Source organism: Coregonus clupeaformis, chromosome 16, assembly GCF_020615455.1.
Source record: "Coregonus clupeaformis isolate EN_2021a chromosome 16, ASM2061545v1, whole genome shotgun sequence".
Classification (NCBI taxonomy): Eukaryota; Metazoa; Chordata; class Actinopteri; order Salmoniformes; family Salmonidae; genus Coregonus; species Coregonus clupeaformis.
The window spans coordinates 15,112,010-15,125,039 of NC_059207.1; the positions used below are offsets into that span (position 1 = coordinate 15,112,010).

Here is a 13,030-nt window from a genome sequence, read left to right on the forward strand (position 1 = left end):
GTGTGTGTATGTGTGTATGTGCGTGTGTGCGCGTGTGCGTGTGTGTGTGTGTGTGTGTGTATGTGCGTGTGTGCGTTTGTGTGTGTGTGTGTGCGTGCGGTGGTCCCTCTCTGCAAGCTGTCATTTGAGTGGTGCCATCCTTCCTGTTTTCCCTCCTCCTCCCCCAGTCCCCTGCAACCCAGAGGCCCTGTGTATGGCAGACGCCATGGCCACACATTGAACTACCACTTGTTGTGTGCAGAGTCACCCTCACCGCCAGCACTCCCCCACCCAATCCCCAACCCCAACCCCACCCTGGCACACCAACACCCCCACCCCACCCCAGCTTCTAACCACAATCCCCCTCCACCCCCTCTACTGTACTCTACTGTGCTTCCCTTTAAATGATCTACTGTGGAATTATCGCCTTCTCCATGGCTATAATGATAACCATTCCAATATGGGCTTTTGTAAGGAGCGTGGAGCACACTCTGCTTCCATTGAGAGTGGCACTCATTTAGTGGTTGTTTAAGATGGACCGACTGCTGAGACCTTTGATTACTCTGTGCAGTTGAAGTCTTGTGGTTGACATCGATCCATCTCTACAGTAACAACTAAGTGGTCCTTGAATGACAGAGAGGTAACACATTGCTTCTGATTAGATGTGATTTTCATCAGCTTCATTATTACAGTGTGGCAGGCCGAGGAGAGCAGGTAGGGCATTGATTTAATGTTTTATCATCATTTATGTAATGAGGGCTACATTAGGGTGTGAATTTGTGTGTAGGTGTGTCAGTGGAGGCTGCTGAGGGGAGGACGGCTCATAATAATGGCCGGAACAGAGCTAATGGAACGGCATCAAACACACGGAAACCATGTGTTTGATACCATTCCATTATTCCACTCCAGCTATTACCATGAGCCAGTCCTTCCCAATTAAGGTGCCACCAACCTCCTGTGATGTGTGTGTGTATGTGTGTGTATGCGTGTGTGCCTGTGTTTTCGAGTCTTAGCATCTGTCCCTTTGTTGTTTCGGGTGTCTGAGCTGTGTGCGTGGGCACAGGAGAAGGGGAAGCGCATGCAGACCACACCTCCCCTGAGAGCCAGGCAAAGGATCATGGGTAACGGATTAGAGGTGTGATGTCACAGAGGGAGCCAGAGGTTAAAGAGTGTGAGGGGCGAAGCACGCACTAAGGTAATTCCGCTTAGATAGGTTAGCTCCTATGAATACACCAGTAAATAACATCTTCCAATCACTAAAATATGTACAAAAGCACAGACTTTCACCTGACTGCTCTGCACTAATACTATGGCTAAACATGCTGTAAATGACAAAAAAGTGTTTTTTCTCCAGACCTCCAGTGCAGTGCCACAAAATGCTGGTAACTAGACAGGTTATTTTGGATGCCTGTTACTCAGCGTCTGTTAGAGCTAACTGAGACTGCACGCTGTGCAAGTCCAGTACTTACAGTTATCTTATGAGTTTTAATCATACAATCAAACTCCTCGTTTATCTGTTTGTATTTCTCCTCAGTGCGCAGGGTGAGGGTGAGAACAGACTCGAGCTCCGGGCTCTCACCACCTTTGTTCTCCTTCTTGTTCAACGCATGCCGGGTCCCACCAAAAAACCCACAGAATGGACAGCAGACGGACGGAAGGAAAAAGAGAGACAGAAAGAAAAGAAAGAGAAAGAGAGAGAGAGGAGAGAGAAGGGTGAGAGGAAGGCCCAGGAAGTGTTGTACTTACACACAGTCTCTGTCTGCTGATCATCAGATCAATGTCTTCGTTTATTTTCCTGTACTTTTCCTCAGACTCGGGGCTGTGGCCGACGGAGTCGTCTGCGTCAGGGTCAGGGCTGTCACAGCCATTTAGGCCCTTCTTTCTCAACGTCTGCAAACAGAGTAGTCACACACATAGTTGAAGGGGGGAACAGGACTCAGAGGAGAGGCGGGAAGGGGAGAGGAGAGGAGAGGGAGAGGAGAGGAGAGGAGAGGAGAGGAGAGGAGAGGAGAGGAGAGGAGAGGAGAGGAGAGGAGGGAGAGGAGAGGAGAGGAGAGGAGAGGAGAGGGAGAGGAGAGGAGGAGAGAGAGGAGAGGAGAGAGGAGAGGAGAGGAGAGGAGAGGAGAGGAGAGGAGAGGAGAGGAGAGGAGAGGAGAGGAGAGGAGAGGAGAGGAGATGTGGGTTGGTTCCTGCTAGAATGGGTCCGGAGAAAGCACTCAACTGAGCCAATGAATGAATGAGAGATATAACAGTGTGTGTGTGTGTTTGTGGGATGGGATGAGATGGAGTGGGGTGGGATGGGATGGGGTGGGATGGAGTGGGTAGGGATGGGATGGAGTGGGATGGGATGGGATGGGATGGGATGGAGTGGGATGGAGTGGGATGGGATGGAGTGGGGTGGGGTGGGATGGTGTAGGGTGGGATGGAGTGGGAGGGGATGGAGTGGGGTGGGATGGGATGGAGTGGGATGGAGTGGGGTGGGATGGGATGGGATGGAGTGGGGTGGGATGGGATGGGATGGGATGGGATGGAGTGGGGTCGGGTGGGATGGGATGGAGTGGGGTGGGGTGGGATGGGATGGGATGGGATGGGATGGGATGGGATGGAGTGGGGTGGGATGGGATGGAGGGATGGGATGGAGTGGGGTGGGATGGGATGGGATGGGATGGAGTGGGGTGGGATGGGATGGAGTGGGGTGGGATGGAGTGGGGTGGAATGGGATGGGATGGAGTGGGGTGGGATGGGATGGAGTGGGGTGGGATGGAGTGGGATGGAGTGGGGTGGGATGGGATGGGATGGAGTGGGGTGGGATGGGATGGAGTGGGGTGGGATGGAGTGGGATGGAGTGGGGTGGGATGGAGTGGGGTGGGATGGGATGGGATGGAGTGGGGTGGGATGGGATGGAGTGGGGTGGGATGGGGACACAGTGGTGTGCCTGTAAAAAATGTTTTTAGCTAAACACTAAAGAGGACATATATAATTTAATAACATTCACTAGCAAGACAAAGTCCTCAGACTCCTCTCTGAAATGAGGCGCCATAGGGACGTTCAACATCGTAATTACACAGACTGAGACACAGACAGTCATGAACATGGAAATAAAACATATTTCTGTCGTGTATGTTTGTATGTGGGGCAGGTCTGTGGTAGTGACAGATTGTGCATACAGGTAGCAGTTTCTCTATCGGCCACCTGATGGCCACCTGCTCCTGTTTCTGTTCACAGCACAGACCTCTATCTGTCTCTCTCTCTCTCTCTCTCTCTCTCTCTCTCTCTCTCTCTCTCTCTCTCTCTCTCTCTCTCTCTCTCTCTCTCTCTCTCTCTCTCTCTCTCTCTCTCTCTCTCTGTCCCCGGAGGAGGAGAGAGGGAAGAGATCAGCTTTTCTTTTTTTCTTTCCCTGTTAGATAAAGACACCGTATCTCACTAAAGTGGTGGTGATACAGGAATCAATTCTATATAACATTGTTTTTCTTAAAGTGTTGGTTTTGTGTATGTGTGTTTTGGTTTGAGTGTGTTTAGATATGTAAAAAGGTGTGTGTGTGTATCTGTGGGAGTGTGTGCACACACTGCAGTGTTTAGTGCAGCGATATGTCCCGTATTGTTTACACTGGATTTACAGTGAGTGAAGTAGTGAAATAAATGGTGTAGTAGCGAGCTTCCATCAAAGACTGACCCTCCCTCCTTCCCCCTCCCCTCCTGAACCTCCCTCCCTCCCTCTCTCCCTCCTTCCCCCTCCCCTCCTGAACCTCCCTCCCTCTCTCCCTCCTTCCCCCTCCCCTCCTGAACCTCCCTCCCTCTCTCCCTCCTTCCCCCTCCCCTCCTGAACCTCCCTCCCTCTCTCCCCTCCACGGTGTCTGGCTTTAATAAAAGGAGATGAGTGTACAGGAGGAATATCACAGCCCTGCTCCTGTCTGCGCAGACGATGATACCTCACACTGTGCCCCGCTGCCTTCATCTGGGCCTCCCTATCACACCCACCGCTATAATTACATTTACTTTAACACAGCCTCGATTTGATGGGGATCCTGTGTGTGTGTGTATCTCAGTGCTAGAGACAAATAGAGACAGTGAGAAAATGGGAGAGAGAGATGCTGAGATCATCTCACTCTGTCTGATTCTCTTCATTTGTGTGACACTGCTTGTCACCGTTAGCAGAGCACTACTGTAAAGTGATAGAAGTTACTGAGAGTGATCCGTCTGTTTACAAAACAAATGACACTCCAGTCATTGCTGATGTCAGGAGAACAAAGCTCTTTTTAAAGTGTGGTTTTAGTGAACTGAGGGCTGTATGATGGCTGTTTGATGCCGGAGGCGTCTCGTGGTGAGATTCCTCTCTCTCTGTGCGATACCTCTCTCTCTCTCTCACACTCTCTCTCTCTCTCTCTCTCTCACACTCTCTCTCTCTCTCTCTCTCTCTCTCTCTCTCTCTCTCTCTCTCTCTCTCTCTCTCTCTCTCTCTCTCTCTCTCTCTCTCTCTCTCTCTCTCTCTCTCTCTCTCTCTCTCTCTCTCTCTCTCTCTCTCTCTCTCTCTCTCTCTCTCTGCCTCCAGGTTGGAAACGGATTTGAAGTTTGTAACGTCTCTTACATCTTTGACAGTGTTCAGGAAATCACAACGAACAAATCAACGAGACAACGCAGGAGATCTGACATTTTGAAGACCTCTCTATCAGGGCGTGATAAGACAAAATAACAAAAGATTTCCATGGGTCCAATATCATCACTCGCTTTTTGGCAGAGGCTCTGCGTTTCAACACTTTGTCAAATATTTGGGTACTTTGCTCTGGTCTTGGTGTAGTACAGTAGTGTAGTATTACTATCAAACTGACATCAACTGAAGTATAGGCCTTTTATCGACATAATCTGGTATTTTCAGCCTGGTCTCATAGACTAGATGTAACATAGTAAATGTAAATTTGCCACTCAAATTAGAATGATATGTTACATTTCGTATGGTATGTAAACCCATGTGGGGTAACTGAGATGGGGCAGTGGGCCAGCCTGGGGTGTTGATGAGGCAGTGGGCCAGCCTGGGGTGTTGATGAGGCAGTGGGCCTGCCTGGGGTGTTGATGAGGCAGTGGGATGGAGGGCGGGAGCGTTATATGACATTGAGGCATGTGGCCCTGGCTTAGTTTTCCGCCAGGGCTCAGCAGTTTTAGGACGTGGCGCGAGGTTACTATGCCACTCATCCCAGACATGCCCACCTGTCAGGGACATCACACCTGTTGCCAAACGCTGCCACCCTGCCCAGCAGCCAATCAGAGGCCAAGCAACAGTGTCATGGCCATAGAAGGCCCTCTCTCTCTCTCTGCTAGTGTCGCCACTCCCTGCTTCCCCCTCTTCCTCTCTGTTGTTCTGCCTCATTGCTCTCTTCTTAGTTCCCTGCCTCTCTTACCCTCTATCACCCACTGCTACTCCAATCATGGCCTGGTGTTTTAGATCCACTGACATCATGTCTAAAGTTAGACATCACTGGCCAGTCTTTCAATATGATAGAAAACATACAAATATAAAATGTATCATAGTTGACATAAAAAGAAAGATGAATTCACCATGACAGGAAATGGCAGGGGGGAAAAAAGAACTCTGGGGGATATGCAGATAATGCAAACATGCTGATAAAACAGTTATCACGTCAAGCGCTCAAATCTATGCAGTTTTATTCCCACATATTCTCAATTACATCAAATGTTTCCAGTATGTCTACCTAAAAATAATAATTATGAAAAAAGCGCCTCTGTATGAAGATCAAGCAAACAGAAAGTACATTTTCTATGCTGACATCTTAATAGATGTAGGAGATCTAAGCTCCATGATCCACAGTCCAAAGCTTTATTGATGAGGGGAGATCAATCTAACAAAGCAGAACATGGGCTATACTGGACACACTTTGAAGTGAGAGAGAGATAGATAGATAGATAGATAGATAGATAGATAGATAGATAGATAGATAGATAGATAGATAGATAGATAGATAGATAGATAGATAGATAGATAGATAGATAGATAGATAGATAGATAGATAGATAGATAGATAGATAGATAGATAGATAGATAGATAGATAGATAGATAGATAGATAGATAGATAGATAGATAGATAGATAGATAGATAGATAGATAGATAGATAGATAGATAGATAGATAGATAGATAGATAGATAGATAGATAGATAGATAGATAGATAGATAGATAGATAGATAGATAGATAGATAGATAGATAGATAGATAGATAGATAGATAGATAGATAGATAGATAGATAGATAGATAGATAGATAGATAGATAGATAGATATGTAAAACAGCGGAAGCAAGACAAAGAAGGAAAGATTGAGATACTGTGAGGGAGCAAGAGAGAGAGAGAGAGTGAGACAGAGCGAGAAAGAGAGAGAGAGAAAGAGAGAGAGAGAAAGAGGACTGCATAGGCTGCTTGGCTCTGTCTCCCGATCTCTCTCTCTCTCTCTCTCTCTCTCTCTCTCTCTCTCTCTCTCTCTCTCTCTCTCTCTGGCCCCTTTGGAGGCTTGCTCCTAATTAAACTCCATCCTCATGATGTTCCCTCCTGGCTCAGCCTGTCAGAGGGCCTGTGCAGCACAAGGAGTGTAGACACTGTGTCCTACATACCCTCCTCATCAGTACCCTTCACACCCAAACCCACACTCAGCTTGGCTGAGTTAGGCTGGGAGTATATGCTTTTACAATAGGCTTTACATTGCAGATCAAAGTGCAACGTCAGTGGCAATTTAAAGGTGCATTTCATAACCGTGAATGCAATGCACACTTACAGTATGTAATGCATAACAATATTTCTGTGAACATGCTACTTTATTATCAGGGTGATTTTGGGAGGCTATTTCAGGGGTTATACTAACTGGAGGGTATTTCAGGGGTTATATTAACTGGAGGGTGTTTCGGGGGTTATACTAACTGGAGGGTATTTCAGGGGTTAAAATAACTGGAGTCTAAATCAGGGGTTATACTAACTGGAGGGTATTTCAGGAGTTATATTATCTGGAGGGTGTTTAGGGGGTTAAACTAACTGGAGGGTATTTCAGGGGTTATACTAACTGGAGGGTATTTCAGGGGTTATACTAACTGGAGGGTACTTCAGGGGTTATAATAACGGGAGGGTATTTCAGGGGTTATACTAACTGGAGGGTATTTCAGGGGTTAAAATAACTGGAGGGTATTTCAGGGGTTATACTAACTGGAGGCTATTTGGGTATATATTTGAGGCAGCATGAAGAGGTCCAGTATGGACAGCCCATGCCATACCAGGGTCTGTCTGTTGGGCACTCTGCCATCCTGACCAACTTGCACCCATGCTCTCTCTCTCTCTCTCTCTCTCTCTCTCTCTCTCTCTCTCTCTCTCTCTCTCTCTCTCTCTCTCTCTCTCTCTCTCTCTCTCTCTCTCTCTCTCTCTCTCTCTCTCTCTCTCTCTCTCTCTCTCTCTCTCTCTCTCTCTCAATGGGTCCAGAGCTGACAGCCAGTGAGTCAGAGGGGTCAAAGTACATGGTGAGGGAACTGTCAAGGTTCCTGAATGAGACTATGTGGAAAAAAGTCAATCTTGAGGCTTTTTTTTGCGATCCGGGAATGTTTGTATGATCAGTACAACATGCTATGAAAAATGAGGGGCATGGTGTCCTCTCACCAAGGAAACGGTTTAGGTGGAGGAAGTGGGTCACAACCGTGCGTAAAGGTCTACCTTCAGACACTGTTTAGATTAAAGTTTTCTTTCTGGCACTGGGGCTTTTTGAGCTTTGCTATTGGTCTCGTTCTTTGCTGGTTTTTCTCCCACTTCTTATGGAGACTCTTTGGGTAGGCTCACTTAATATTAATGGCGCCAGAGATGCGGGAAAGAGGAGTGTGTTGGATGAATATGTAAAACGAAAATGTTAGTGCAGGGGTGGCAGTCCTTTTTGTACCGGGTCAGTCTGTAAAAAGTTGCTCCTCAAAAGAGGTGTGTAGGGGTAGTCTGCTTGTAGTAAAAGCAGAAATTAACAACAGGGGTTTTGTCTTTATAAATGTGTATGCGCCTAACACAGGGAGAGAGAGGGGGCTTCTATTTGGGTGTCTTAGACAGGAACTCTCACAGGTATCGCCTGAGGAGACGCTGGTGGTCGGCGGGGACTGGAACTGTACGATGGATTTGACGAAAGACACAAATGGGGAGGAGCCTCATTCAGGCTCAGTGGGGGTGTTAAGAGACATCATTAATCAGTTTGACCTAGTGGATGTTTGGAGAACTAGACATCCCAACACAAGACAGTATACATGGGTGAAGGTCTTTGGGGCTAGGGTGAGTGCAGCCTGGCTTGATCGATTGTACATGTCCAGGAATCAGAGCAATAGGTTGTTGGGCGCTACCATTCTCCCGGTGGGTTTTTCGGATCATCACATAACCATGGCTCGGCTGTCTATTTCACCAGGGCCTCGGCAGGCATCCTATCCGAAGTTGAATGTAAAGTTCTTACAAGATGCTACTTTTTGCTCAGGTTTCCAGACTTTTTGGAAAGGTGGGGGCAGCGAAGAGAGGAGTATGAGTCTCTGAGTCAATGGTGGGATGTGGGAAAAGTCCAAATTCGGCTTTTCTGTCAACAGTATACAGCTCTCTCATCCTCAGAGGCTAGGAGAGTATTGGGGGAACTCGAGCGTAGTATTAGTGAGATGGAGGTAGAGCTGGTGGGGCAAGGCAATGTAGGCCTCCAGGCTAATTTAACTGAACTACGTAGGGATATGGGCAGTTTCTTCCAAGTTAAAGCAAAGGGAGCACTTGTAAGAGCTAGGTTCTCCATGCTCAAGGAGATGGATGCTCCCAGCTCCTTCTTCTTTGGTTTGGAAAGACAGAGTGGTGAAGCCAAGGGTATGCATTGTCTATGGCTTTCGGATGGGCGGGTGACCTCTGTGGTGGGGGAGATGCGGGAGCGGACTGTGGAGTTTTATACTGAGTTGTATAGGGCAGAACTGTGGGATCCTATGTGTGCTCAGGTTTTGTTTGCAGAACTCCCTAAGCTCTCTCTGGCACAGAGGGATGAAATCGACATTCCCCTGTTGTCCCATGAACTGGCAGAGACCGTAACCCAGATGTCCCCCGGCCGTGCACCGGGGGTCGATGGACTCCCAGTGGAGTTTTATAACAAATTCTGGGGAATAATTGGACTGGACTTCTTTTGCGTGTTGCTTGAGTGCGTCGGGGTAGGAGAGTTGCAGATAAGCTGCTGTCGGGCGGCTCTGACTCTCCTGCCCAAAATAGGGGACTTTTGTGAACTTAAGAACTTGAGGCCTGTGGCATTGCTCTGTGCGGACTACAATATATTTGCCAAGGTCCTCGCTAACAGACTGAAGTCCCATCTGGACTCTATTGTACACAAGGACCAGACATATTGCGTACCAGGACACTCAATCACGGACAACTTGTTCTTAATCAGGAACATGTTGGACTTGTCGAGAGGTTCTAATGTGAACTTTGGACTGGGCTATTTAGATCAAGAGAAGGCTTTTGATAGAGTTGACCATGAGTATCTGTTTAATGTGATGTCTGTGTTTGGGTTTGGGGAAAGGTTTTTGGCCTATGTGAAGATGTTGTATGCTGGGGCATCATGTATGGTCAAGGTGGGAGGGGGGCTCAGTAGGCCAGTCTGGGTGAGGCGGGGCATTAGACAAGGATGCCCTCTATCAGGGCAGTTACAGTGAGGGAAAAAAGTATTTGATCCCCTGCTGATTTTGTACGTTTGCCCACTGACAAAGACATGATCAGTCTATAATTTTAATGGTAGGTTTATTTGAACAGTGAGAGACAGAATAACAACAAAAAAATCCAGAATAACGCATGTGAACATTTTTATAAATTGATTTGCATTTTAATGAGGGAAATAAGTATTTGACCCCCTCTCAATCAGAAAGATTTCTGGCTCCCAGGTGTCTTTTATACAGGTAACGAGCTGAGATTAGGAGCACACTCTTAAAGGGAGGGAAATACGTAAGTATTTGACCCCTCTGCAAAACATGACTTAGTACTTGGTGGCAAAACCCTTGTTGGCAATCACAGAGGTCAGACGTTTCTTGTAGTTGGCCACCAGGTTTGCACACATCTCAGGAGGGATTTTGTTCCACTCCTCTTTGCAGATCTTCTCCAAGTCATTAAGGTTTCGAGGCTGACATTTGGCAACTCGAACCTTCAGCTCCCTCCACAGATTTTCTATGGGATTAAGGTCTGGAGACTGGCTAGGCCACTCCAGGACCTTAATGTGCTTCTTCTTGAGCCACTCCTTTGTTGCCTTGGCCGTGTGTTTTGGGTCATTGTCATGCTGGAATACCCACCCACAACCCATTTTCAATGCCCTGGCTGAGGGAAGGAGGTTCTCACCCAAGATTTGACGGTACATGGCCCCGTCCATCGTCCCTTTGATGCAGTGAAGTTGTCCTGTCCCCTTAGCAGAAAAACACCCCCAAAGCATAATGTTTCCACCTCCATGTTTGACGGTGGGGATGGTGTTCTTGGGGTCATAGGCAGCATTCCTCCTCCTCCAAACACAGCGAGTTGAGTTGATGCCAAAGAGCTCGATTTTTGGTCTCATCTGACCACAACACTTTCACCCAGTTCTCCTCTGAATCATTCAGATGTTCATTGGCAAACTTCAGATGGGCCTGTATATGTGCTTTCTTGAGCAGGGGGACCTTGCGGGCGCTGCAGGATTTCAGTCCTTCACGGCGTAGTGTGTTACCAATTGTTTTCTTGGTGACTATGGTCCCAGCTGCCTTGAGATCATTGACAAGATCCTCCCGTGTAGTTCTGGGCTGATTCCTCACCATTCTCATGATCATTGCAACTCCACGAGGTGAGATCTTGCATGGAGCCCCAGGCCGAGGGAGATTGACAGTTATTTTGTGTTTCTTCCATTTGCGAATAATCGCACCAACTGTTGTCACCTTCTCACCAAGCTGCTTGGCGATGGTCTTGTAGCCCATTCCAGCCTTGTGTAGGTCTACAATCTTGTCCCTGACATCCTTGGAGAGCTCTTTGGTCTTGGCCATGGTGGAGAGTTTGGAATCTGATTGATTGATTGCTTCTGTGGACAGGTGTCTTTTATACAGGTAACAAACTGAGATTAGGAGCACTCCCTTTAAGAGTGTGCTCCTAATCTCAGCTCGTTACCTGTATAAAAGACACCTGGGAGCCAGAAATCTTTCTAATTGAGAGGGGGTCAAATACTTATTTCCCTCATTAAAATGCAAATCAATTTATAACATTTTTGACATGCGTTTTTCTGGATTTTTTTTGTTATTCTGTCTCTCACTGTTCAAATAAACCTACCATTGAAATTATAGACTGATCATTTCTTTGTCAGTGGGCAAACGTACAAAATCAGCAGGGGATCAAATACATTTTTCCCTCACTGTATATACACTAGCCATTGAGCTACGCAGGAGACTGCAGGGAGTGTGCTGGACAGGCATAGCAGTGTCAGCGTATGCAGATTACGTTTCTGTGATGGTCAGGGATGGTCAGGATATGCAGGCACTAGAGATAGTCTGAAGGTGTACGAGGGAGCTTAGTCAGCTATGGTAAACTGGGGCAAGAACAAAGCTCTGTTATGTGGGGCATGGGGGGATAGGGCCCCTCTTCTGCTTCCAGGGGGTTTGCAGTGGGGTTGTGAAGGGCTTAACATTTTGGGGGTGTACCTGGGCTCGTAGAGGTGGGTCAGGAAGAACTGGGAGGGGCTGTCACAGGCAGTGGAGTCAAGACTGGCAAGGTGGAGGTGGCTCCTGTCCCAAGTGTCATATAGAGGGAGGGTGCTGATAATCAACAATCTGTTGGCATCTTCCCTGTGGCATAAACTGGCTGTCCTCAACCCCCCCGCCGGGCTGCTCGCAGACCTGCAACGCAAGCTGGTGGATTTTTTCTGGTCGGGCCATCACCGGCTGAGGGCGGCAGTGTTGTATATGTCCGTAAATGAAGGAGGACAGGGTCTGGTGGAACATCAGCTATTCCTCATGAGGCTGGAGGGGCTGAGTACAGCAGGTCTCTCTGATTTTTACTCTGCGGTACTGAGGGCCTGGCAGCTACTAAGGCCCACACGAGAAGGGGGTGTGGAGCCTGGGCTGCGGGTGTGGGAGGGGCCTATCTTCCACAACCCAGCCATCCTTTTGAGATCGGTTCAGTCGGCCAACCTGAAAAGTTGACTGATGGCAGCGGGATTACTAAGGCTGGGTGACCTGCGACTGCTGGGAGAGGATGGGTGGAAAACCCCAGAAGTCCTAGCACAACAAACATGACTAACATCTCTTAGGCTGCTGGATAGATTCCTGGGGGAAGTCCAGGAGACTCTGTCTGAGCCAGTAAAGGGGGTGTTTGAGCGGCCAAAGGGGGAGGGGCCACCAATGTTTCCGCCACTGCACTTGACGGCAGAGACTGGGGACTGGCAAGGGGGTCTGGAGGACTTGTTAGATTTTAACACTCTGAGCCTGGGGGAGTTTGAAGGGGTGGGAGGTAAAGCCCTCTACAACCTCTGTATTAAGGTACGGAACATTAGGAGCCTAACAGGAGTGAAGGCACATCAGTGGCAGGGAGTATGTGGGGCGGAGAGTATGGTGGGTTTTAGATGGAGGGGGCTCTACAAACTCCCAGTACCACAGAGGTCAGGGGACCTCCAGTGGAGGGTTCTACATGGAGCCCTGACCACTAACAGCTGGTTAGCACGGGTTGAACCGGGAGTCAGACAGGGGTGTCCTTTCTGTGTCATGAGTGAAACTGTGAATCATGTGTTTTCTGTGTGCGCCAGGTTAATGCCTTTAATGTCTCTGTTGGAATGTCTGTAAGAGGTTGGGGGTGGAGTTTACTGTCGGGATGTTTATAATGGGGTACAGGTATTCAAATAAGGAAAAGGCCAAATGTGTGTTGTTGAATTTTCTGTTTTCTCAGGCAAAGTTGGCTATTTGGCTAACAAGGAGGAACAGGGTCAAAGACAGGGTCAAAGGTGGGGGGATAACAGACCCTTTTCTATTATTTAATGGGATTGTCTCTGTGCGCCTTAGTGTGGAATTTTAGTTCTATAAAA

General features: G+C 48.0%; 1 protein-coding gene across 5 annotated transcripts in view; it reads right to left on the reverse strand.

Annotated features, from left to right (window-relative positions):
* The window catches only part of LOC121584492 (myocyte-specific enhancer factor 2C), a 103,963-nt gene that overhangs the window by 21,345 nt on the left and 69,588 nt on the right, over positions 1 to 13,030 (reverse strand). For all 5 annotated transcript variants that reach the window (XM_041900386.2, XM_041900389.2, XM_041900387.2 and 2 more), the window contains exon 4: positions 1,726 to 1,869. In XM_041900386.2, the coding sequence (XP_041756320.1) occupies positions 1,726 to 1,869 (144 nt within the window). The remainder of the gene's footprint in view (positions 1 to 1,725; positions 1,870 to 13,030) is intronic.